This window comes from Pteropus alecto, unplaced genomic scaffold (genome assembly GCF_000325575.1).
Source record: "Pteropus alecto unplaced genomic scaffold, ASM32557v1 scaffold138, whole genome shotgun sequence".
Classification (NCBI taxonomy): domain Eukaryota; kingdom Metazoa; phylum Chordata; class Mammalia; order Chiroptera; family Pteropodidae; genus Pteropus; species Pteropus alecto.
The window spans coordinates 451,916-477,331 of NW_006441525.1; the positions used below are offsets into that span (position 1 = coordinate 451,916).

Sequence of the window (25,416 nt, forward strand, 5' to 3'; positions counted from 1 at the left end):
TCTCTCTCTCTCTCTCTCTCTCTCTCTCTCTCTCTCTTTCACTTGTTTGCCCAGAGTAAAACATTTATTGTCTAAAATTTTCTGTCTTGCTAGGCTACCCTTTTCTGGTGCTTTGGTTAGAGAGAAGAGGCTTTTGTTGGGACTTTTTATATCTGTACCTGTTTGTGTTTCTGAATTGACAGAATCTCCAGCAATTAGTTTGGGATACATGAGGCCTGTAGCTTATCTTCTCTTCATTTTCGAGTCTTCATATGTTTCTTTTATGTATTATATCCAAGTTACACTTTGTAGTTGCATTTAATGGTAGAAATGGGCAAAAATACTTCTATTTCATCTTTTTGGAAGCCTATTCTATGCTGCTTTTTAACTTTATTGATATTTATATTTAGAGTAGCAAGAGAAGCTTTACCTTCTGCTAAAGGAATTTCAAGCATTACTAGAAGCAAGTGAGAAAAAAATGTGAGGAGCGGTGGCCCGGGAGAAAGGACAAGAGGAGGACTGCTCTTCTGTACCTCTGAAGCCACGTTTCACCCTGTCTTTACCACCATTTTACCTCCTTTAGCACCTGATTTCAAGACCTTTCTTTTACTCACTGCCATATAGAGGAAGCTCTGTCTTCCTTGCTGTCCCTACCACCTGTTATAGATTAGTAGTGACAAGCACCTTCCTTGACCCAGGCCCTAACATAGAGTAGAAGGAAAACAGGGCCCATTCATTACAGCAGCAGCCATTCTTCTTTAGAATGGTGCCCTGCAGTGAATTCCGGGGGAAAAAGAGCACTTGTGTGGCTTAGCTCCCTGTAAAGGGCGGCAGCAAAACCCACATATGGAGCCTGTCAGCTTGGACATACTGGAAAGGAGGTTGAGCTCTGCTCAAATGGACAAAAGGAACAATGCCGGCCCAGGCAATCGTGTTCTCTGCACCTCCCTCCTGGCCCAGACCACTTCACATAGAACCTTTAAAATGTCTATGGCTCTTGAGAGAAATGGCACAATTCAGGAGAGGCTGGAAAGCTCAACAGGCAGAGAGAATCCTTTGTGCTGAAAATGCAAATTGTTTCCCATTTAATGGACAATCTCCCCTCTAAAAGACTGGTGGAGTAAATTAGCCATTGATGCTTTGATGGATCCCAAGACTCAAACATGAGGGCTAGCAGTGGAGGTGGGGATTTTCCATGAAAAGAAAGAGAGGACTCCACGGTATTATTGGCAGGGTCTCCCTTGAAACGGGACAGTCCTTGGTTTTCATTTTTCAATCTTTTAATTTTCTATTTATTTTGAAGTTTGTAACTAGATTGTATTTTTTAGAGCAGTTTTAGGATGACTACAAAATTGAATAGAAGGTACAACAGAGATTTCCCATATATCCACTGTTCCCACGTGTGCACAGCTGCCCCACTATCGACATCCGCCACCAGAATAGCACGTTTGTTACGATTGATGAATCAACACTGACACATTGTTATTACCCAGAGTGCATAGTTTACTTTAGGGTTCACTCTTCTTGGTTAGTTTTTCCATGGTGGTTGTTTTTCAGAGGAAAGAGTAAGATAGGTACAGCTGAAGGTGCATTTCTTTTAGTCAAAATCAGCATGAAAGTCTTTGAGAGATTTTCTGTGGCTTCTTTTCCTTCTAAATCATAGCTGTGTTCCAGCCAAACTGCCAGTGAATAAACATTTTTGTATGTTATGTTTAAGTATATTAGGAAATAAACTGTTTAAAGGAAAAACAGATGCAGATTATCACCCCTAATTATCGTTTTTATATGTGTGAATATTGATTGATTATCTTTTTATAAAGTGAAACCTCACCATACCTATTCCAAGTCAGGGACTTGGAACAACACTATTACTGAAGATCACCCGTTAGAGTGAATGCAATTTACTTAAAAAAACTTCGGCGTAGATAATATGATATGCATGAGGGTCAGTTAATTTTTATATTTTAAACAGTTTCTTGAGATATAATTTATATAGCGAAAAATTCACCTGTATTAAGTGTGCAATTCAATGATTTTTAGTAAATTAACTAAGTTCACTATCATCACCATCCAGCTTTAGAGCATTTCCATCACTCTAAAAAGATCGTAATAAGACCCCCACGCCTGGTGAAAGTTAATTCCTCATTCCCATCTCTAGCCCTAGGCTGCCGCTAACCCTTTTGGACATTTTACGCAAATGTTACCACACAATATGTGACTGGCTTCTACTTAGCATAATGTTTTTGAAGTTCATCCGGGTGATAGCTTGTGTTGATGTCCTTCATTTTTATTGCAGAATAATATTCCATTGTATGTATAGACTGCAGTTTATTTTTTCATTTACCAGTTGATGAATGTTTGGGTTGTTTCCATTTTTTGGCAATGTAATAACACTGCTGTGAACATTCATATGCAAGTTTTTGTGTGAACACAAAATGTTTCCATTTCTCTTGGGTAGATTACCTAGGAGTGGAATCACTGGGTAAATTTACGTTTAATGTCAGTGAGTTTTACTCCATGTTTCTGCAGCAGTTGGTTATCAGTTGAAGTTAACGCCCAGAGGTGGGTGTGTGTTGGGTTTCTCCACTTGCACCGCTGGACCCATTTTCTATCCTTCTTTTTTTTTTAAAAAAAAAAAAAAGTAAATTTACTTATTTAAATTAGTTTCAAGTATACAGTACATTGGTTAGACATCTATATTGTTCATAAAATGATTCCCCCAATTGCTCCCTCCCTCTATCCTTCTTCGCCATGTTCTGTGCCTCAAGAGGCTGACTTGCACCAGTGAGCTCAGTTGACCTCTGGTTTCAGCTGGTTTTGGCCAGTGGGGAACACTGGCAACAGGTGAAAGAGAGAGGAGAGGGAGGTCATCTTCTTTTCTGCTCTCTTCCTGTGAGTCACGAAGGACTGGCTGTGTCCCTCTGCCGAAGGTCGTAGTTCCGTCAGATGGCCCTCTCCACACAGCTCTCTTTCTCTGGTTTTGATATCTATTCGTTCCTCAATCCTCTCAGGCCCACAAGCGACAATAGCCCTGTTGTTATTAGCCTCAGGGTATTGCGTTTTCTCTACTCCCTACACATATTCTGTGAATTGTCCTTTTATTAAATTCTCTTCAAGTTATCCAGTTTGAGTATTCTGTTTCTGTCAAGACCCTGGCTAAATCAGGTTTTTAGCTAGTTTTTAAATACACTAAATCAAAGTTCATCAACATCTACTCTTTAGCTAACTGGACTTTCATTGGAGAGTTTGTCCCTTAGCCAAGAGATATTATGAAAGATTTTCTTGAAGACATGCCATCCAAGATATGTGGATTGGCTAGAAATATTGTATGGGCATTTCTGCTCTTGTATAAAAAACATGTAATATCTGTGGGCACAGTAGACTAGTATTCTTGGCCTTGAACTGGCTTAGTCCTGTGTCCTGCCACTTAGTGGAGGATTCTGACACCTGACCCAGCTAGAAGGTTGACTGTATCCTGCCCCAAGACAGTATCATATCCTTCTGGGATGAGCCTTCATACCAGGCACTCACATAATGCATAAGGGACAGAGAGCTGGGACTCTGCTGAGTTGTAAGAACAGGTTTGTGACTGTTTTACTGAGTTTACTGCTAAATGTTTCTGTGTGGTAGGATTTGGTCTGAGGCTTGCTTGCTTTTGGTAACATACCACCTGCTGGCTGATTGTAGGGGAGGAGATCCGTAGTCCTTCCATATTTGTAATTACTGGAGGCTACAAGAAAATCCAATAATTATGAACAAACAAATGGGCTTAGGTCAAATAAAGACATCAAATTTACTGTTCTGGCTGGCCATCCAGGGTTCCCGGTCAGCTGTGCCCAGCTACAGAATCCCTGAGGAGCATGTGCAACTGCTCTGGTCTGTGCAAAAGCAGCCCGACTGGCCCCAAGCAGGGCCAGCCGCTCTGGTTTCCCAGCTCGCCTCCGTCCTGGCTAAGCCCCATGTAGCACCCACTCACACCACACACATTTCTCGCTCTCTTAAAAAGCACTGCCATCAACTTTTCATGTACTTATTTTGTTCTCCTTTAACTTAAAAAAAAATTAAACCTTTTATTTTGAGACAATTGTAGATTCATATGCAGTTGTAAGAAATAATAGTGTTTCCATGTACTCTTTACCCAATTCCTTCCAATGGTAACATTCTGCAAAGCTATCGGACAATATAACAATCAGGATATTGGCGTGGAGACAGTCAAGATACAGAATAGTTTCATTACCACAAGAATCTCTTGTGTTGCCCTTTTATAAACACTCCCAAGCCCTCCAACCCCAATTCCCTCCTACCCTGACTCCCTCCTCAACCTTTGTCAACCACTAATCTGGTCCTCTTTTCTATAATTTGGTCATTTCAACCAAGTTATATAAATAGAATCATATGCTTTATACCCTTTTTGTATTGACCTTTTCTCACTCAGCATAATTCTCTGTAGATTCATTCAGGTTGTGTCAATAGTTTGTTCTTTTCCAGTGCTAAGTAGAATTCATGGTGTGGATATTGCACAGTTTGTCTAACCATTTATCCATTGAAGGAAATCTAGCTTGTTCCCAGTTTGTAGCAATACAAATAAAACTGCTATTACAATTTCATGTAAGTATTTGCATGAACGTAAATCTATTTTTCTCAGTGCAGTTGCTGGGTGGTATAATAGTTGCATGTTTAGTTTTTTAAGAATCTGTCAAACGCTTTCCCTGAGTGGGTGGGCCATTCCCGCCAGCAATGGATGAATCACCTATTTTCTCCACATCTTTGCTTGCATTTGACGTTGTTACTATTTTTTTTTTTAGCCATTCTGATAGTTGTGTAGTGATATCTCATTGTGGTTTTAATTTGCATTTCCTTGACGTCTAATAATGTTTATGTATATATATTTAATTCAAAGAGATATAGAGGAGAAACAGCAAAAAGGCCATCATCTCTTTTTCCAGTTAATTCTGTTAAAGATAAAATAATGCAGGCATAACATTGGAAAACTGAGAAAGCATAGAAAGGCATAAAAAGAGAAATAAAGGCCTCCACCCACCCCTGCTCCTATCTTACTCTGCTCTATAGTGGTCACCAGTATGAAAAATGTCCTGAGATTCCTTCCAGAAAAGGTAAAGAAAGCCCATGTCTATATTCATACTTATATATTGATAAGGATGTTGATAGAATGGTGAAGGTTGGCTATATTGACAGAGAGACCCAATGACAATCCAGATTTTCCTAATTGGCAGACAGTTTTGTGTAAGTTCCTTCTGTCTTACCTTGTGGGCCTTTGCTCTTCAAAGCTGGAGCAGGGTCATGAGCATGTGTATGTCCTGTGGGCCATTGATGGAACTCAGTTATATGTCCAAAACCAGGGTAAGAAAGGCCAGAAATATCATCTAGTCACATACCCAGGAAGAAGGAGGGAACAGGTTTTAGTGGCCCACTAGCAATCTCCATGAGAATTTACACCTTATGTTTAGGTTTTGCTCATGTCAGCACAAATGAAATCCTACTTTACACAACCATATACCCTGTTTTCAACATTGCTTTGTTCATTTAATAATATAGCATGGAGATCTTTCCACAGCGAAGACATACAGATGGCCTGCATTCTTTTTAATGATTTCAGGGATCATTGATTTCAGGGATAATCTCTGTCAGTAAGATAGCTGGCTTACGAGTATGGGCATTTAATTATTGCATATCATTGCTGAATTGTTCTCTATATGACTGAACCAATTTTAACCCATCCATATTATTATAAATTTTAATATTTATATAAAGTATATATTTAAATATCAATTTTTATTTTTGTCACTCTGATGTATGTAAATATGTATTCTTGGTTGTTAATGCCCAGAGAATGCTAGAAGCAAAATATATGACTAAAGATGGTCTGGTTTTGTTCCTGCACATCTGGGCAGTTCTAGCGCCACCACCCAACATCTGGGATGGCACGGATGTAGGCACTGCTCCCAGGTCCAGTGTGGCAGACAAGGGCAGTCAGAATTCTTCTCAAGATACTTCTCCTGGAAACTACAAGTAATGGCATAGAGTGGGCCCTTGGAGTAAAATCATTTGGCTAGCTCTGCCTTAGACAGATCCAAGAAAAATAACTGTCTCGCCCTATTCTTGACTGTCATCACACACTTATTTGGTAATATATGATGGTGCTTTATGCCGTTTCAGCAAGGAAATTCTTCTTCTTAATGTCTAAATTACTCCAATCTAAATTACTCCAGCTGCACTCTGGAGTAATTCTCTTTCATCTCGCCTTAAATGAAAACAGTAGCTTTTAATTATTTTTATGTTTCTCTGGATTCATTGCTTTGTTCCTGTGAGGCTCAGCTTCAACCCTATAATTTCTGATCTAGGCTTTGAATATTCTAGGTTCATTGTAGTATGCCACGAGTGTGTGTGTGTGTGTGTGTGTGTGTGTGTGTGTGTGAGAGAGAGAGAGCAAGAGATTGAGAGAGAGAGAGAGAAAGAGAGAGAGAGATGGAGATGTATTGAACAAGAGTGCATAGGTGTGGTTAGAAAAAAAATAATGTGATGAGTACTGTGTACCTTGCCACCCAGCTTAAGAAAAAGAACATGATCATTGTCCTTGAAGCGTGTCATATAGGCACATACGTTATGCCTTTGTACTTCCCTCTCTTCATCCCCAGAGATGTAAGCACTATCATGAACATTGTGTTAATAGTTTCCTTACTTTAAAAAAGCTCAATTGCATATGCATATATCCCTAGGCAACATGTTGGTTATAGTGCTTATTTAGAACTTAATGTAAGTTGATTCATAGATCTGTAAACTGCTTCTTATTGATCAATATAATGCATTTGAAATGCATCTATACAAATGCATGTAGAACATGGTCCATTCATTTTCAGAGTTATACAATATTCTATTATGTAAATAGATCACAATTGTTTATCCTTTCCTTTGTTGACAGACATTTCGGTAGTTTCTACTTTTGCCGATATGAATGCTTTGTCCATGTTTCCTAGAACAGCGGTCCCCGACAGTTTTTGGCACCAGGGACTGGTGCTCCTATGAGAATCTAATGCCTGATGAGTTGAGGTAGAGCTGAGGCAGTGATGCTAACGCTAGGGAGTGGCTGCAGATACAGATGAAACTTTGCTTGCTCACCTGCCGCTCAGCTCCTGATATGTGGCCTGGTTCTTAACAGACCATGGACTGGTACTGGTCTGCGGCCCAGGGGTTGGGGACCCTTGTTCCAGAGGACTTGTACAAGAGTTAAGAACATGCGCAGGAGCAGAATTGCTGGCTCGTAAGTTATACATAGACAACATGACTGGATAATGCCAACCAGTTTCCAAAGTTTTGGTGTCGTGCTTATACCAGTCTTATAAACTGAACAGGGATATTTTACTTTTTATTCTTTGAAAAAGATTGTGCAGTTTTGTAATAATTGGATTTTTTTAAATGTTTGATAAAATTTAACTGTAAAACTACCTATGGCTGGACTTTTCTTTGTGGGACAATTTAAATTACTCACTTATTATCACCATCACATTATTATTATTATTATTATTATTTTAGTGGTTATAGAACTATTTGGGCTTTTAATTTCTTCTTGAATAAGCTTTAGATTTATGTTTTTCTAGAAATACATCCTTTTTACCTTAGTTTTCAAATTTATCGGCATAATATATTTTTTTGTAACATTCTCTATGTTTGAAAAACTTTAGCAAGAAACGCATTTATCCAAGGCAACCATCTGGGAAGGCTCAACAGCTATGTTCAGAAAATGAGCAACAATATCGAGAGGGTAGGCAGTGGGGGACACAGCTGTGTGGCCCACAGAACAAATCGGGCCAGGGTGTTTACATTCATCCTCTTCATTTTCTCTCTTTTTTTTCTGGAACTCCAATTACTCAGATGTTAGATAATATTATTTCTGGAACTCCAATTATTCAGATCCTGAATTCATCCTCTAATTGTCTCTTTTTTCTCATCATTTCTATTTTTTTGCCTCTTTGCTTTCTTGTCTGCAAAAAGATTTCATAAGTTTTATCCTCATACTCTGAGTTTTTCTTTCATCTTTTGCTCTTTTCTTTTTAAATTTCAAATTTCTTTAAAAAATTAAAAATAAAAACTTTTTAAAAAAATTTTAAAATTGTTCACCAATTCTGATAGTGTGCTTTCCAACTTTTCTTACAGTTCTATGTAAAGCTATTTTATTTGGTAATCCAGGATTAGCATTGCTATATCTTCCTGATGAATTGAACCTTTGACTAGTCTTTATTTCTAGTAATACTTATTTGCTTTAATGCCTGTTTTGATGGATATTAATAAAGTTGTGCATTTTTTTGTGTTCACCTTATATATATTTAATATTTTTTCTCCTTTTCGTTTCAACCTTTCTGCGACCTTATGTTTAGGTGTGTCTCTTGAAAGTATCATAAAGCTCAATTTAAAACTCCTCTTTGATATTTTTTCTCTTTAATAGGGTATGATAGTACATTCATTTCTGAAATCTTGCAGACGTTAAGGTTATAGTATAAATGTGTGTTCATTTAGCAAAATACTTCAGAGGATTGATTGGTCAATAATTCATCTTCAGTATTTCAAAAGCACAATTCTCAAAGATACATATTAGCACTTGTTAAATTTTTATTTAGCTTAGTAAGGAAGGAAGGAAGGTGGGAAGACAAAAGAGCTGACTGAAGAGCATTTGAGAAATAGGGATTTATATAGTTAGTTGGGTGCGAAATAATATTGCCAAGTTAGATACCAGATGGATTAACTTTCTATAGGGTAATAATCATATCATGTCTGGGGTAGCTTCTCTGCCAGACTATAAAGATCCTCCAAACTCCCGTTTCTAACTTTGTTGGCTATGAGCTGTCTGCACCTTCATTGGTTGAGGATTTTTAAATGATTGTGCGACTGCAAAGTTACCTCCCCCAAAGTGTCAGATGAGGTCAAGCAGGCTTATTAGACAACATTCTAGGGTGACATTAATAAAAAATCAATCAACCATCATTTTGCCTGTATCTAAGTTTGGGATGAACTTTTCTTTAAAGATTTAACATCAAAATTTAGAATTGCCAGAATGTGTGCAATTATGGCCTTATTCATTGATAAGATTAGGGGTTAACTTAACTAAAAAAATAAACTGGAATAGCTAAAGGTAGCTATAAAATAAGCATTTATAAAAACGAAAATTAAGTTGTAACATGGGTATGGTAAAACTGAAAATTGGTATAATCGACTTAATAAACAGCAAATGGTATGGAGATGATGTCTACTACACCCACTTCCATCAAAATATGAGTCTACTTCAGCAGATGTATTCTATTTTTTTCTATTTTCTGCCTTTCCCCATCCCTCACCCCACTCTTTTTTCTTCCTCTTATTCCTCCATCTTATATGTTAGTCAAAGAGACAGAGGGTTGAATTATTATCATTGATTCATATGAGGTCCTGCTCTCATTTTTTTCCTTTCATTCTCATCCCCCATTCTTATTCTTCTTCCTCCCATATGCAAACTTTCTAATATGTTTGATGTGTATCCTCTTGTTTGTATGAAGTCTTATAAAATGTTCATTGTTTTGTAAGCATTTTTCACTTATGTAAATGTTTTACTAATCCAGATGCAGAATTGTTTTTTCTTTTGTATTTAGTTTGAGAAAAAATTGGCTATTTTTGTCCTTGAAATTTATTTTTTTTAAAAGACAAATTTGTCTTTTTTGCACTTTAATCAAATTCAGTGCTTAATTACTCAATATGAGGCAAAACACTGGAGGCCTTGTGTTGAGAGGGTGGAGCCACTAGTTGAAAAAGCAGAATGGGAACTAAGGTGACCATGAATGGGAGAGTCAGAACCTCCTTAAATTTTATACCTCAGGTTCTTTGCTTGCTTCATCCTAGTTCCAGCGCTGCAGGGGGTAAAAAAACCCCTAGGTCCCTGAGTCATTGCATGAATGGGGCTGGCCTGACCTTTGGGTTACCTGCAGAAGATGTTGTATGAGGAAGAACAAAACTTTCTTGTATTAAGCCACTGAGATTTGGGACCAATTTGTTACTGCGGCATTGCCTATCCCATCCTGCTTACTACAAAGAAAAATAATAACAAAACATAGTGAATAGAAAAACAGAAATAAGACAGCAGGAGTTAGTGCAACAATTCTAAAATCTAAATAAATGTGACTTGGTTAAATTTGCTGATAAATGGATACTGGGATGGGGCTAAAAATACCCCTATGGTGAATTCAGAAAAATTGAAAATAAAGAAATAGAAAAATATATACTAGGAAAATGCAAAAGAAAGGAGAGGAGTAGGAGCAATATTAGTGTCAGACAAAATATAATTCAAGATAATAAAAGGGAAATGTTCAAATTGATTATTGATTATTAATAGAGCCTATTCTATTTCTGACACTATAACTTCAAAATATTGAATGTAGAAACTGACAGAAGTGATTGACAAACTTACATTATTGTGGGAGATTTGCATGTCTCTTTTAGAAATAGAAATATACAATGTGACCAGTTTCTTTTTTAATAAGCAGGCCTGCTAGGGCTTATTGGACACACTCACAATCACTCTGTTTTCTTTCACCTCTTTGAACCGGCTCTGTAGCTGTGTTTTTTCTCCCTCTCTGGTCCTATTACTTCACTGATCCCTCTTAGAGTAAAATGAAGTCCCCTGGTCACTTTCAGATGAAGACATGGTTTCTATTCTATACTTACCAGTGTTCAATCACCTGTGATAATCAAACGCTGAGCATGAAATAAAGTTAAATCTTCTTCCCTTCCCCCATCTGGGACCTGCTTCTGAGACCATGATCAGTGGGACATGACCTGGTGCTGTGGTTTGTTTTCTTTCTTTCCTGGCCTAGCATTTCTCCTGATTGCTATCTGAGGTGTCTGTACCTTCCACGGTCTAAGGAGCGGAAGGCTCTGACAGGGTGGGCAGAGAAGAGAAGAAAGTTGGATGCTAAGTGTCTTACGTGCCTGGTAACCTCGTAAGAGGGCATCTAGCTCTCTGGGCCTGGAGACTGACACATAGATACTACCTATGGTCACTTTTCTGAGTCCTCCACCACAGGGACTGCCTCTCACCTTGGCCCTGGTGAACACACCCTCATCCTGTATCTTGCCTCACACTGTTCCTCCAGCTGTGCTTGGGCCAAGGTCTCTTTGCCCTTGAGGTAACTGTTGTGGATAGAATTTAATCCTGCACTAGTTCTCTCCCACATCTGGTTCAGGAGAAATATTCATCAAACAAGTGTGGATGGTGGCAGCAGAATGCTCTAACGTCAGAGCACCAATAAGTCACGATCTCTTGCTATAGATTTTGGAGGGCCTTAGTCAAAGATGGGTCTGCAGTTTGAACATAATGAATAAGAAATAAAGCTTTGTTATGTTAAACTGCTGAGATTTCAGAGTTAACTCATTACCACAATATTGCCTATATGCTATATTAACTCAATCAGGCAAAAAAAAAAAAAAAAAGGAAAAGAAAAGAAGGGGACATAAAGAATGAGAAAGAATGAATATAAAACTAATAAATTACAAATGGCAAAAACATGCCATTACATTCACTAAATACTATGCAATAAAATTTAAAATATTCTTGAAAAATGATATCCACCCTCTCATCTATATTAAAAATTTTTCTTCCGTGTCGCTCTAAGATTAAAGAAAAGATAAAATTAGACACCCCTGTGAATTAAGGTGAAAGTTCTATGCAGATGAAAAGTTTTGGCTTTAAATGCATCTACTAGAAAATGAGACAGACTGTAAATAGTTTTAACTTTCAAGGAATTCTAGAGAAGGAGTAAATTAATAGAGAGAAAAACAAAAATTGATGACATAAACATAGGAATAAACTGAATCGATCAGTTTAAATTGACTTGATCAACAAAAACTGATTCTTGAAAAAGACCAAAAAAGAAAACAAATCATTGAAAAACTTAAGGACAAAAAAAAAAAATTTAAAAAAAAAAAAAAAAAAAAAAAAAAAAAAAAAAAAAAAAAAAAAAAAAAAAAAAAAAAAAAAAAAAAGAGAGAGAAGAAACATTAGGAACCTACCTATTTAAATCTTTTTATCAATAAATCGAAAATCTAAATAAAAGAAATGATTTTCTATAGAAATATAAATGGTAAAAGTTAGCTCAAGAGGAAGTAGAAAAACATCAAGAGATCAGTACTCATAAAAGAAGTGGAGAAGGTAATACTTAAAACACCTAAGCATTTTGACAAGCAAATATTACTAAATCTTCAAGGAATAGGCAAAAAACAATTTCTAGGATGATTAACTGTCTTGACTTGCCTGGGACTGAGGCAATCCCTGGGATGTGGGACTCTCAGAAAATTGAGAAAATCCTGGGACAAGTTGGTTACCCTCATGTTTCATGAATTGTGTAGACAGATGACTCCAATACCAAAATAGGACAAAGATAGCGTAAATCATTAGGATCCAACTTAAATATAAGCAATCTTAATCCAGCAGTTTAAAAAAGAAGTAATTTAGAAAAAAAGAATAGATGAAGATGTTCTTAAATTGATACACTATCTTCCTGAATTAATGAAAACATTATGCTTAGTATCGAGAAACATTAAGTGTTCTCAGTATAATAGGGAAAAACAGTATGTTTGCTCAACATTGTGCTGGAGGTGTTAGTCAAGATAATGAGGCTAAAAGTATGCAAATATTGGAAAGGAAGGGACAAGACTGTACTTCGTAGAGAATATTATTGTCCATGATGAAAATCTAAACATTGATGAACAAACTATTAAAATGCTTAAAAGAATTTTTACCTGCATGGCTGGGTAGAATTACTAATCACAAATTCGAATATATAGAAAAATAATCAATATTATTGAGGCTTTTGATATGACAGATTCTGTTCTATGCACCTTTTAAATGTAATTTCTCATTTTATTCTCAGAACAATTCTATGAAGTAAGTCTATTGGTGTCCTTGTTTCACCAATGAGGAAACCAAAGAACTGAGTCGAGTAACTTGTGCACACAAATACAAGTGGTGGAAACAGGAATTGGAACTAGGTATTTAATTCTAGAGTTTCTTCTTCTTTCCATAATAATTTAATTCACAATGACAAGTAAACTTAAGATATTGGTGGCAAGAACAGCTACATGTGCCCCACAGGTCCCTACTCTTTCTTTCATTGGTATAGAGTTGTAGCTGATAAGTGGCTGCCCAGCCAGGGAATTACCCAGACTCCCTTATATCTAGGTGGGGTCATGTGACCAGTCTTGCCAATGAAATCAAGCAGAAATGATGTGTGTCACTTCTCAGTCAAGGTGGTTAAGGCAAGGGATGTATCTTCCTTATGCTGGCTGGATGTTAATGCCCAGGGCAATCTTAGAAACCTAGTGTTACAGGTGGTGAAGACTTTCTCAGCTGTGGGCCCTAAATGACTATGTGGAATAGTGTCTGTTATCTAAGACAAAAAAACAAACTTCATTGTGTTAAGCCGCTGGAAATCTGAAGTTATTTGTCACAGCAGCTGTCAGTGCCAAGCTGATCAAGAAGGGAAGGTTTGGGTAGTGAGACACCCAGTTGGATGAATGCACAAGAGGCCGACATGAGAATAAAATGACAGGCACCAACTTTATTGTGGGAGTGCACTTCTGTTTGCTGGAAGTGCAGTTCTACTGTGGGGAGTGGGCTTCTGCCTTTTCTCTTCTTCTGCTTCCCTTCTGCTCCCCAGGGGACCGCATGGCTCCACACATATCAGAGTACAATAGTGGCGTTCAGCCACACGTGCGTGATACAATAAGCTGAATTATGTTTACATATTTTACCTACCGCTCTATGTAACATTCTAAATCTGGAGTCCTACTCCTAGTGTGAGCCTGGATCACAGCCAGGCCTGGGACCCTCAGCAGCTAAAGTCATCCTAACTATGCAAATTAACAAGAAATGTCCAAGATTTATATGAGAAACTTCTAAACGTTTTTAGAAGAATACATGAAATCTGAATAAATGGATACCATATTTGTGGAAGAGACAACTGATTAATGCAAAGATGTAACTTTCCCCCTAAATATCTCTAATTTCAACATAATACTTTTTTAAAGAATACAATTTTAACTAGAAAATTAAACTTAGGCGATAAGACAAAAACATTTTGAAAGAGAATAATAAATGGTAGAAACTTCTATCAGATATCAGATACCAAAGCTTACTATAAGATTATGATTAAATCAGAAGTGGCAGTAGCATAGAAATTAACAAATAGGTCAATGAAACTGAGCACATGGTTCAGAAAGAGACCCATGGACTTATGAAAATTTTGCATATTTTAAATTCGGAAAGAATGGAAAAATGTTGGTGAGACAACTAGATGCCCATTTTGAAAAAAATAATGCCAGATGATTTCAACCTCACACTATTTTAAAAAATAAACAACAGCAAAACTACAAATGGTTATAGGGAAGTCTATTTATATCCTTGGAGTTAGAAAAAAAATCAAAAAGAAAGTTTTTAAAAAACCCTAAGAAAAATATTCACAAGCAATAACATTAAAATGAATATGTAATGTATTGTAAGGGCACCAGAAATAAAAGAGAAAATACTTGTTACTTTGATAGTAGGCAAATAATTAATACCCAGAACATGTAAAAAAACTCCTACAAGTTTATAAGAACATGACAAATAACCCAGTAGAAGAATGGGCAAACGATATACACTGGTATTTCACACATAAACCTACAAAAAGATACTCAGCTCCACTCTTAACTGGAAAAACACAAATTGAAATAACAAAGAGGTATAATTTCTTGACCAACAAACTGGAAAAGTTTGTTAATATAAAATCCTGGCCAAAGAATAGAGAAAAAGCCATAATTGTATTTTTGATGATTCGGTTTTGAGGGCATTTTTAAAATACTGTTAAAATTTAAGAAGCATGTACTCTTTGACACAACAATTCCACTTCTTGTCAATATACTCTAGGAATTAATTCACTTGTATATACAAAGAACTATATAGAAGGGTTTTCATTGTAGCAATATTGGTAATGCGAAAACTTGAAAACAGCCTAAAGGCTCATTGAAATGTGAACTGTAAACACTCTGAAGCAATAGAAAAGAATTAAGTGGCTCAACATGGACTGATGTGGAAATAGGCATCATACTTAGAGATAAGACACATTATTAAGTGAAAAAGACAATACTTATAATGCCATTTATAAAGTGTGAAAGAAAAACAACCCACAAAACATTTATTTCTGTATGTACTTATATATGTATGTAGCTGCAGAGACAAAGTTAGGAAGGGTTGACTAAACCAAAGTCAGTGAGAGCCTAGCCGAGAGCTGGTGGGAAATGGGACGGTTGGGGCATCAGGAATATCTTTTACATTGGGAATATCTTTTACATTGGGAATGTGTTTAATAATATAATTTAGTAAATTTAAATAGAAGAAGATGTAAGTGATGAGGCTTCAACCCCAGAGATTTTTATTTGGATGGTTTTGGTAGGAATTGCTGTTTTTCTTTGACATCTTCCTGGATGATTCTGAGACCACTGGCTTGAAGATTGAATTATTGGTTATTGGAGATACTATTTTATGGTCTTTAATTAAGCTTCTTATGTGCTTTCTATAATATGTCATTCCTCATTAAAATAACTGGCATAGTGCTCACTTTGGTAGCACATATACTGGAACAATACAGAGAAGATAAGCATGGGCCCTGCATAAAGGTGACACACAAATTCATGAAACATTCCATATGTTAGTTAACAAGGCAAATTTTGTTATGTGTATTTTACCACAATTTAAAAAATGACAGTATAAATCACTTAATTAAAATCATAGAGAAAAATTTTAATTAACTGGGTCCATTGTCACTAACTCAAATCTCATCAGTCTCTGTTTACAGGAATGCTGGTCTTCAGGAAAAGCTCTGACTTTCTTCACTGTAGCATTCTTAGGTGTGATGCCCAGCAAACCAAGTTTACGTGGCACCCCGTGCTGTGTTAATGCACAGCACTTCTGCACACCGTCAGTCAGTCCCTATGAGTCTAGGTAGTTTCCATTGTGATGAGAATTCCTTGCTGGTGTCAGGGAAGCATCCATTTACCCTCCAGTTCCATATTCCATTTTCTGTCCTATTGGGAGCCAGAGAACAGGGAGAAAGGGCTCAGGTCCATGACTATGCCCATGTGAAGCGAACCACAAGAACATCCTTATAAATAGGGAGCAGCTTAAAAGTCGCTGCAGAAATATTGTTTTTTATTAAGAGGTTCTGCCCTAGACCCTATTACGTAAATGGTAGTATAGCAACCTCCGAATTCTGATTTCCAATACACATCCGACCCCAGACATTTCGGTTGAGATGGCATTCAGATTGTGGGTCTGTACAAAGGAAACTGAAAATAGTTCCTGGCACATTATAAACACACAAACAAATTACTATGATTATGTCACATTTTGTCTGGCCCAATGCGGCTGTTTTGCTCATAACTAAGAAAACTTTGCTACGTCGAGGACATTTAAACCCAAGAGAAGCAAGCACAGCACATCACCTTGTGACCAAGTGGGTGATGCCCCAATTCACCTTTAAATCAAGCTTCCCTGTCTGCTGATTGTCTCTGTCTTTTTTGGTTTTCATCCCCACCTTTAGCTAGCAAGACAAGGGCTCAATGTTGTACTGATCAGCCGGACACTGGAAAAACTACAGGCCATTGCTGTGGAGATTGGTGAGTGACCCCAAAGAATAAGGGAGATGTCTGTAGAGTCCACTAGCCAAGTCTGCTCTTGTAGATGCCTGTAGATGCATAATCAGCATCCCTTCACCTCTTCTTTGAACCCTGGGGCTCTGGTCCTCCTACAGGAGCTCCATTTACAAAGTTAAGTGTGGGCTGTGAAGTGGGGGCCTTAGTTCACCAGTGACTCTTTGGGCTAAGTGAAGCAGGAACAGAGTCATGTACAAGTGGGTCCACTCTTTGGTTTGATGTCTTCACCTTTGGAATCAGACCTCCTTATCCAGAGGCCCCAGATGCCTGGTTGCTTCTGCTACTCTCTTCAAAAGCAGGATTTGTGTTGGACCTTCACTTCTCTAAGTTGATGGTCTGCTCCTTGCAGGAGGGTGAAGTACGATGCTTAATGATAGTTGTCAGATTTTTAAAAAAGATTTGATCCAGGGCTGTTGCATATGGTTGTGAAAGTTGTACACTGTACAACTTGAGGAGGCAACATTTGTAGTATAACATTTTATTATTATCATCTACTTTGAAGTGTTCTTAGTTAATAAAGATTATAGTATACCTTTTTAGGTGTTTAATTATGTATTTGCATTTTAATAATTAATTATTAATTTAGTAATTAATGTGCTCCTTAACTCAAAAGAATGAGTCTTTGATTATGAAGACTCTTGAAGACAATGGCAGGCTGTCTAGGAGACAGCCTGTATCTGTGGGGGAGATTAGGAATGGGAGATGAATGTGGGAGGCACAGGACTGAGCAATCACACCGTGGAGGCTCAGTGCCCTTGGACCAGTGAATCCTGCTTTTATTCTGTGTCTGGATATCAGAAGTAACTTTGACTGGGATTAGGACATTCCTCAGTGTTTCTCTCACGATGCTAAAATGTGCTTTTTATCATCCTTTTGAAAAACAAGTAGTGTCTTTAGTCTAAAAGCATTTCCCTGCCCCCAAACTATGCCTCAAGATCACTTCCCCCAGAAATATTGCGTCTGAACAGGCAGCCGCTGATGAAATCTTCCTGTTGCTTTCATATCTGCCTGAAAGCTCCTGCACAAGGCAAGTTCATGCAGAAGAGTGCAAAGAGTATTGGCTTGGAGGGAGCAAAGTGTGGGTGCCTTTGGGCAAGGCAGTGAGCATCTCTGAGCCTAGTTTTCTCCTCTGCAAAATGGGACTAATGCCTACTTTACAAGATTGTAGAAAGGATTAAAATAAGATATTGTGTAGGTAAATGCTTTAATGAATGCTAAAGTGTTGGACAAATACAGAGGGCTGTCATGTCTGTGCGAAGGGGACGTGACACAGCACAGGCAGCATCACTTTGCTCTTACAGCCCCTGGTCCACGGGTCTCCAACCTAGGTGTGCAACAGTCACCCGGAGCGCCTGTCCCAACAGATCATGGGGCCCACTCCTAGGGCTTCCTAGTTCAGTAGGTCTGGGGTGGAGCCTGAGATTTTGTGTTTCTAACAAGTTCCCAGTGATATCGATGTTGTGGCCTGTGAACTCCACTTTGAGAATCACTGCATTAAATCTGTTTTGGTGCATATACATGTCACTGTAGTAACTTTTAAAATCACACAGAAACTATCATTCGCAAATCTTTTTGCACATCCTGGCATTTATCTGGGGCTATTTCTTGTTTTTAATTGGGGCAATGAGCTTGTGCTCTTCAGCCTGCTCAAATATTACAGGAACCGTGGGGAAACTCCATGGGCAAGAGGCAGATTTGGACTCCAGTTCATCGAAGTATAACTATTGTTTCTAATGCAGAGGTGACTACAGGGAGTAGTGTGAAGATTATACAAGTGGATTTTACTAAGGACGACATCTATGAGTATATTAAAGAAGAACTTAAAGGCTTAGAAATTGGAATTTTAGGTAAGTAAATTGCAAAATGCGAAGCTTGTTGTAATATATCAGTGAAATAATTACTAAGTGATGTTTGATTATTCCATGATTATTCCATTAACCCATGACTGTATTTTAAGCTGTAGCATTAAACTGAATATTAATGCTCAATTCTTCAAGAGATGTTACTGGATTAACAAATTTGTATATGGCTTTGGAATGTATCTAACTTACCGATTTTAAACTTCCCAACCATATTTCTTAATATTAAAATGAATTTGCTTTCACTGAGGGAATCACAGAAACATTAGTAGCCTAAAGGAATTTGTTTAGCAAAAAAACATTGCTATGATCGATCCATGAAATGGCAAGTCAGTATGGTTATTTGAGAATTGACTCTCTTATTCAGGAAACAAGATAATATTTTCTTGGGATGATTTAGAAAAAAGTTATTTTATAACTGCATACATGATACAGTGTTTGTATTATACACAGAAGGAAGTAAGATTTGATTTCTAAACTTCCTGCTGAATTAAACTAATTACTAATTATTTTTACTAACGAAAATGTAAAACATGTCATTGCAGTAAAAATGGAAAGAGTAGAGGAGCACATGAAAGAATTATGAATTTCTTAAAATCCTGACAGTTTGAGAAAACATATTGGTGCATATCTTTCTAGATATATATTTTTGCAAATTTATACATATTTTATATATTTACACATATTTCACATATCTACACACATTTTCAAAATTGGGATTAAACTTACATACTGTTTTGTAACATTAAAAAAAATTATACATCACAAATGTTTTCCCATGTCTTTAAAACTCTAAAGGCCCCATAGTTTTGAATGACTGCATTGCATTCCACCATATGGAAGTACCATGATTCATTTAATGTGCTTCCTATTACTGGACCACAATTTTTTCCTCTCATTTTTTTTCACTGCTATCAAATCATGCTTTAATGAACAACCTTATATATAAATCTTTTTGTATGTGTTTTCTCAAAAAAACTTCCCAAGAGAAAAATTCCTGGGTTGACTATAACTATTTTTAAGGCTTTGTCAAGAAACATTTGCTGTTGGCTCTTCTGATATCTTTTTGTTCTTCCTCTCTCTGTTAGTCAACAATGTTGGAATGCTTCCAAGCCTCCTCCCAAGCCATTTCCTTAATACATCAGATGACATCCAGGTAGGCCTGTCCTGTCTGTGGATGGTATCCTCTCACCAGGTACTAGGCCCCCTGGCTGGATCATCACCAGGGCCTGGGAAGGGTGTCTGTACAAAATTTTGTATTCCAGGTGGATGTCTGGAGGTCTCTCTTTCCTTTCATCTTAGTACTTGATACACAGTCAAGGGTACAACCGTTCATGGCCACCTCTAGTATAAGGTCATCTTCCTCCTTCTCTGCACATCAAAACTTGCCTGCTCGCTGTCCCAGTTTTTCGGGGGTTCTGCACTCTGCCTTACAAGGGAGTGATTCTTTCTGAGAAGTTCAGAGGCTGTGGATGTAAGTGGGAGAAGTCTAGCTATTTGGTTTTCTTTGTCTTCTCCAGTAATGAGATTTGTTCGACCTTCAGTGTGAGGGAAGTCCATGATACAAACTTCATGGTTGGGGTATTGTAAGTTCAGCAAGCTTGATTCAGATCCATAGCTGCCATTGTTGGTCCCAGGTAAATTGGTTTTACATTCAACAGTCCTTGAAGGCAATGTTTGTTGAGTCTTCCCTAGACCTTGACCTTTGAAGTCTTGGAGTTCTGAGCAGGCAGTCACGTTCCCTTTCCCTGATTCTACAGGTATTCCTATGGTTCTATTTAAGTCCCAAGTCTACTGCATGGGACTATCATGCCAGATTGCTTGGACATCGCTCCATATCCTTGCAAAAACCCGTCTTGGCTACACATCTAGCCCTATGGTCCTTGCTTCTGGCATAAATGTGTCTCCCCATTAAGCAGGTTTCATTCTTGCTTCTCTTTATTTATGTCTGTATTTGTGCTTGTTTCTATATCTGTCCCTCTTGCCCTCTCTGTCTGTCTTGGGTAATTCTTATAGTTTCTTTATCCAACCTCTGTAGCCCAGAACTTCTACCTTGAATTATATAATCATTTGTCTTTCTATTCTCTATGCTATTGTCTTCTAGACTCACATATGCTAATGTCTCTTCCTCCAGCTGGAAATTAACATCTCTTTTTGAAAAACTGCATCTTTATTACCTCCTAAATTTTTGAGGAAACTCTTAATTGACTTTGATTCAAGATCACATTTTTATAGAATCATAGTATGGATGTCAGATGTTTCCCGGTCCTAGTGCATACTTGCTGAATGCCAATTAGGAGCCTCATTCGCAGGGGAGAGAACTACTCATAATGCACATTTGCCCACATTATGGTTCTTTAGCACTGACTACTTCTCAAGAGAATTTCTCAAATGATACTGCTGATCCGTGGTTGTGATTATTTATTACAGAGCCTCATCCACTGTAACATCACTTCAGTAGTGAAGGTATGTGATCAAGGTATTAAATGTATTAAAATGTAGCTGTTGGAATTTGGCAACTCAGGAGAATTGGCCCCTTCTCTGTAGAAGCAGATTTCTTTGCATCGAACCACACTCGACTGAGAGGCCATGTAGCAGCTTTTTAATTGTTTTATTCTGTTTTCCTCAAGTACTGTGATGGATTCATTCTCTCTAGTGTTTGAATCCCATTTCTGCATTCAGTTTTCTCACACATCAGAACATATTAGACCTAATGATAGTGAAACTGACTCAGGATTCCAAGGTGACTTTTTTAAAAAATGCAATACCTTCCTCTGATTTTAGTTTTGTAAATAGAGGAAAGCTCATTCTGTTCAGAAAAATGGCAGAGGGCACGGCTTGGATTTCATGAGCTCTTGCTGTTCATTAACTATTTATTGAATTAAAGTTCATGTTTACATGTATTTCTGATCCTAGCTCAGCTACTAGTTAGTTGGACAGCATTGGGCATGCTATTAAACTTCAGGTTCTTCATCTGCTATTAAAAGAGTGTTGGACTAAGTGATGTGTCAGGTGCCATTCAGGTCCTTTGATTAGAGTCAACTGCATAAACCTTTATAGACATGACTACCACAAAGCTGTCCTATACTGTGCCTCTGCATGAATAAGAAAAAAAGTGCCTCCTCTAGGCAGACAATTTGGAAAAAGATGCTGCTTAAGAGTGGACACAGCCCAATGCCTGGCCAGTAGATAGTGCTTTTGTGTGAACACAGTGTTTTCCTTTCCTCTGAATGGCAAGGGCCTTCTAAATAGCTTGTGAGTGAACCCTGGGCTTTCAGCCTCCACTCACCCACCCCCAGAGCAAGGGCACCTTGCTTACTACACAAAATTCACAGCTGCGCCTGGCAGCCCTCGTGACCACTCCGGAAGCCCCAGTAGAACCACAGCGGTGAATCAGGTTTGATCCTGATTTTGTGCTGCTGGGGAGCAGCAGGAGCTTCGTTCTCACCTTGAAATGGTGGGCTGGCTGTGCAGGACTGCTTTCCCAGAGGAAAATCGGTTGCTCTCAAGCTGAGGAGGGGGATGGTTGCTGCACAGACCAGAGGGATAAGTTGGGCTGACAAAAATTATTTTTACTATTAATTATTTTTCTGTAAGCCTACTGGCATTTCAGAGTTTCCTGCTCAGTTTTTATTGGTACGTACATTCTTTTTATGCTGCACAATCAACGCCTTTTTAAAAACTCAGCTGATGAAACTGTAAGTTTTATATGTCCAACTGTTGTCGGTAGCCTTACTGCTAAACCTTTCAAGTTATTTTACACATTGATCTTTTGGTCTTGATTCATTTGATCACAGGGCTTTCCAAATGCATTTGACAAACCTCTGACTCTTTTAGCAGAGAAATGCTATGATTTACTAAAAAATTATTTTATGTACTGCTAGACACTAACTTCCCTAAGTAACAGAAAAAACACGCTGAAGTTTAGCTTCTGAGTAAGCCGTGCCCCAGTTGGCCATGCTGGTTGGAGGCATGACAAGTATCACTTAATTATTCCAAAGTAGCCATCTGGAAATAGTAGAGATCTCATCAAGGGCATAGATGGGAGATGAGTTTGAGGGCAAGAGGAACTTGATGTAAGACGCTAAATATTGGGGGCTTTGTGACTGGGACACACAAAGTCTGATGTTATCTCTCTAACTGGGATTATCTGCCCAATGAGACTAGTGAATTCATTTGGGAGACTTTGAGGACATACGGGCCCTGTCCAGCAGAGCTCCAGTCGCATCCTTGACAAAGTTGGGAAAGCCAAGGAAAGGGCGATGACACGATCTAGTCCTTATCCTTCTCCCACCTCCCTGAAAATCAGGGCTTTTAGGGGCTGGTCCTACGGGTTCTAGGGAGCCCTCCTCCCCCACTTCCACCTCCGCTGCTGACCCAGAGCAGTGAAACATCGCTTTGGAGGCTCCTGCAGATAGGCTTAAGAGCTTGGTCCATGAAATGGGAGTGGTGGCAAGGATACCACTGAAAAGCTCCCGCAGGGCTCCCAGACAACATGGAGAAAAAGGAAAAACTTACTTTCTGGTCCCCAGCCTTTATTTCTCTGCCTCTTCTCAGCCATTTTGTTCCTCTCTGTCTCAAACTTGCTCCCAAGACCAAGCCTGAGTCCACTCAATTGTACTTTCAAGAACATTTTAGTCCATGGGTTTGTCTCCTCCTTAATTCTTAAAATGTGTGCCTTGTAATTATGATATGAAAAGCTCTTTGAATGAGATACTTAAGCTCTAGAAGTGGCAGAGAAGAGATCTTCAGGGGGCAGTAGATTGGGAAGGGACAGGGGCTTGTCGACACTGTGGTAATTCCAAAAGATAGACAGACAGACATGTTCTGTCTCATGGACACTTGCGTGGTTCCTTGACTGTCCACCAATACTAACAAATGGCTGAGATTTATGATGGCCAGCTTACTTTTGCCTGTCTCCCAAGTAAAGAGTATCTGGGGAACCTCAACAAGAAGCCAATTTCCATAAATTTCCACTGCCTTCATTTTGCAGAAAGACTTTAGCTTTATGGGGAAGAAACCAGAGGCCTCTAAGCAGTTTGCCATTTGTCTAGGTTGCCTCCTGTGAGTTCCAGCCAGACTCTAGTGTTGCCAGAATTACCTCCAATAAGTGTCAGCAGATTTGCAAGGATGAAGCAGTTCTCCAGCTTCCTCCTACAACCACCTCTCCCAGAACCCTGCCCATTGCTACTTAGCTCTTTGTCAAGGTATAACTTTGGCCTTCTCTTGTAGATGACACAGCTAATTCTGAAAGACATGGAATCAAGGTAAGGACTTTCTTTGAAAAAGCCTGGAGCAGCATGGTCTCCCTGGTCTGGCAGTCAGCTGACTCGGATACCCGGGGGATAGGGTTCATCAGGGTGCTACTTTAACAATGATAAAACTGTCAATGATAAAACTGAAAAGACATGGAGATTACAGGATAAAAACAAAACACAACAAAACAAAACATACAAAACAACATTCTGGGCCAGGCCAGCTTTGCAAACAGATGAGCATACTTGAAGGTCAAATGTAACATATACTGGAGGGAGGAGAACAGCAGTTTCAGCACACACTGTATTTTTTAAAAAATTAACTCATGTTGAGCATAAAAGAAACTTCAGAAGTTGGCCTGAGACCAAGACCATCTCTTTGTTATTATGAATTTGAGCTCTTGTCAGAACGAACACTCCAATTTAGTGGTAAAAATCAGTACCCTATCAGTGCCTCCACTTACTCCATGTTTCTATCACCCTATTACATTTGGGAGTTGGTTTTTCTCAGGTGGTATTCATTAAAAGCAACTGGTTGATAGTTTTATCTTCCCTAGCAGAACACGGGGATTGGCTTTGTATTCTAATGTGCAGTTTCCTGGTTTTTCTGAATTGAACCCATCTAATTGGGATGGATTAAAGATAACAAATTTCAGAAGGATAATCAAGGACCCCAGAAACTTGTGTGGGTGCCTGTGTGAGCAGATGATGAACCATCAAATTCTACCCAAGACAGGATTCTACTTGTGGCCCCTGTCCTTTTGTGGGTCATCTTATGAGTCAGAAGGGACCTCGAGCTCATGTGGTCGCATTTGAGACAGAAAGATCTCTTTCCCCGAGTCTGGTCTGAGTTGGTTTCCCGCATTTTGGTGGGAGGCCTTTGTTGTAGCAGAGCCCGTTCCCAGTCACAAGCCCTTGATGTCAACTGACTGCCAAGCGACATCACTGTGCGGTGCTATAGCCTATGACGTCGAGGAAGTTTCACTCACATATTTGGAAGCAGAGCACTTAGTGCACTCGGAAGCCTAGAAAGGGTGAAATTTCCCCAGCGTTCCCTGGAGCCCTTCTGTTTTCTCCCTCTTTGAGGTGTGATCAGGCAGCAAAACCACTGAAACTTTGCTGCTTTATCTTTTAGGCGGAGAGGGCTCATCTTGAACATTTCTTCTGGGGTGGCTCTCTTTCACTGGCCTCTATACTCCATGTATTCGGCTTCCAAGGTGAGTGATAGCATGCAGTTCTCTTCTCCTTCTCCTTCTTCCTCTTGTCTATTCCAGTTGGTATTTTCCTTTGGATCATTTGGCAAGTTGAGGGACAGATTTGCCAGGAGGCATTCTTCTATGTACTGGGCAGAGCTAGTCTGCAGGTGCTTGGGTACAAATCAGAGAATGGTGCTGCCCCTGGGCTGACGAAGGCCTGCAGCAGCACAGCAGGGCAAGCACAGCCCCCTCAGGCCTCCAACCCCCACTCATCTCCTTGCCTGGGAGCCCTGCTGTCTTCTTGCCAGCAGGTAACCCTGTAACTTCCTTCCTGCCCTGGAGGTCTAGTCAGGTGTCCCCATGCTCTCTTAAAAAAAAAAAACCTTGGAGGAGGGAGTG

The 25,416-nt window shown here is 38.7% G+C and overlaps 1 protein-coding gene and 1 pseudogene across 1 annotated transcript in view; both read left to right on the top strand.

Annotated features, from left to right (window-relative positions):
• HSD17B3 (hydroxysteroid 17-beta dehydrogenase 3) overlaps positions 1 to 25,416 on the top strand; it is a 36,582-nt gene that overhangs the window by 5,082 nt on the left and 6,084 nt on the right. Inside the window, exons 3-8 of the mRNA XM_006918820.2 lie at positions 16,596 to 16,671; positions 18,447 to 18,554; positions 19,655 to 19,722; positions 20,997 to 21,032; positions 23,799 to 23,833; positions 24,957 to 25,038. Of these exons, the coding sequence (XP_006918882.1) occupies positions 16,596 to 16,671; positions 18,447 to 18,554; positions 19,655 to 19,722; positions 20,997 to 21,032; positions 23,799 to 23,833; positions 24,957 to 25,038 (405 nt within the window). The remainder of the gene's footprint in view (positions 1 to 16,595; positions 16,672 to 18,446; positions 18,555 to 19,654; positions 19,723 to 20,996; positions 21,033 to 23,798; positions 23,834 to 24,956; positions 25,039 to 25,416) is intronic.
• On the top strand, positions 15,607 to 15,707 carry LOC112485417 (annotated as a pseudogene).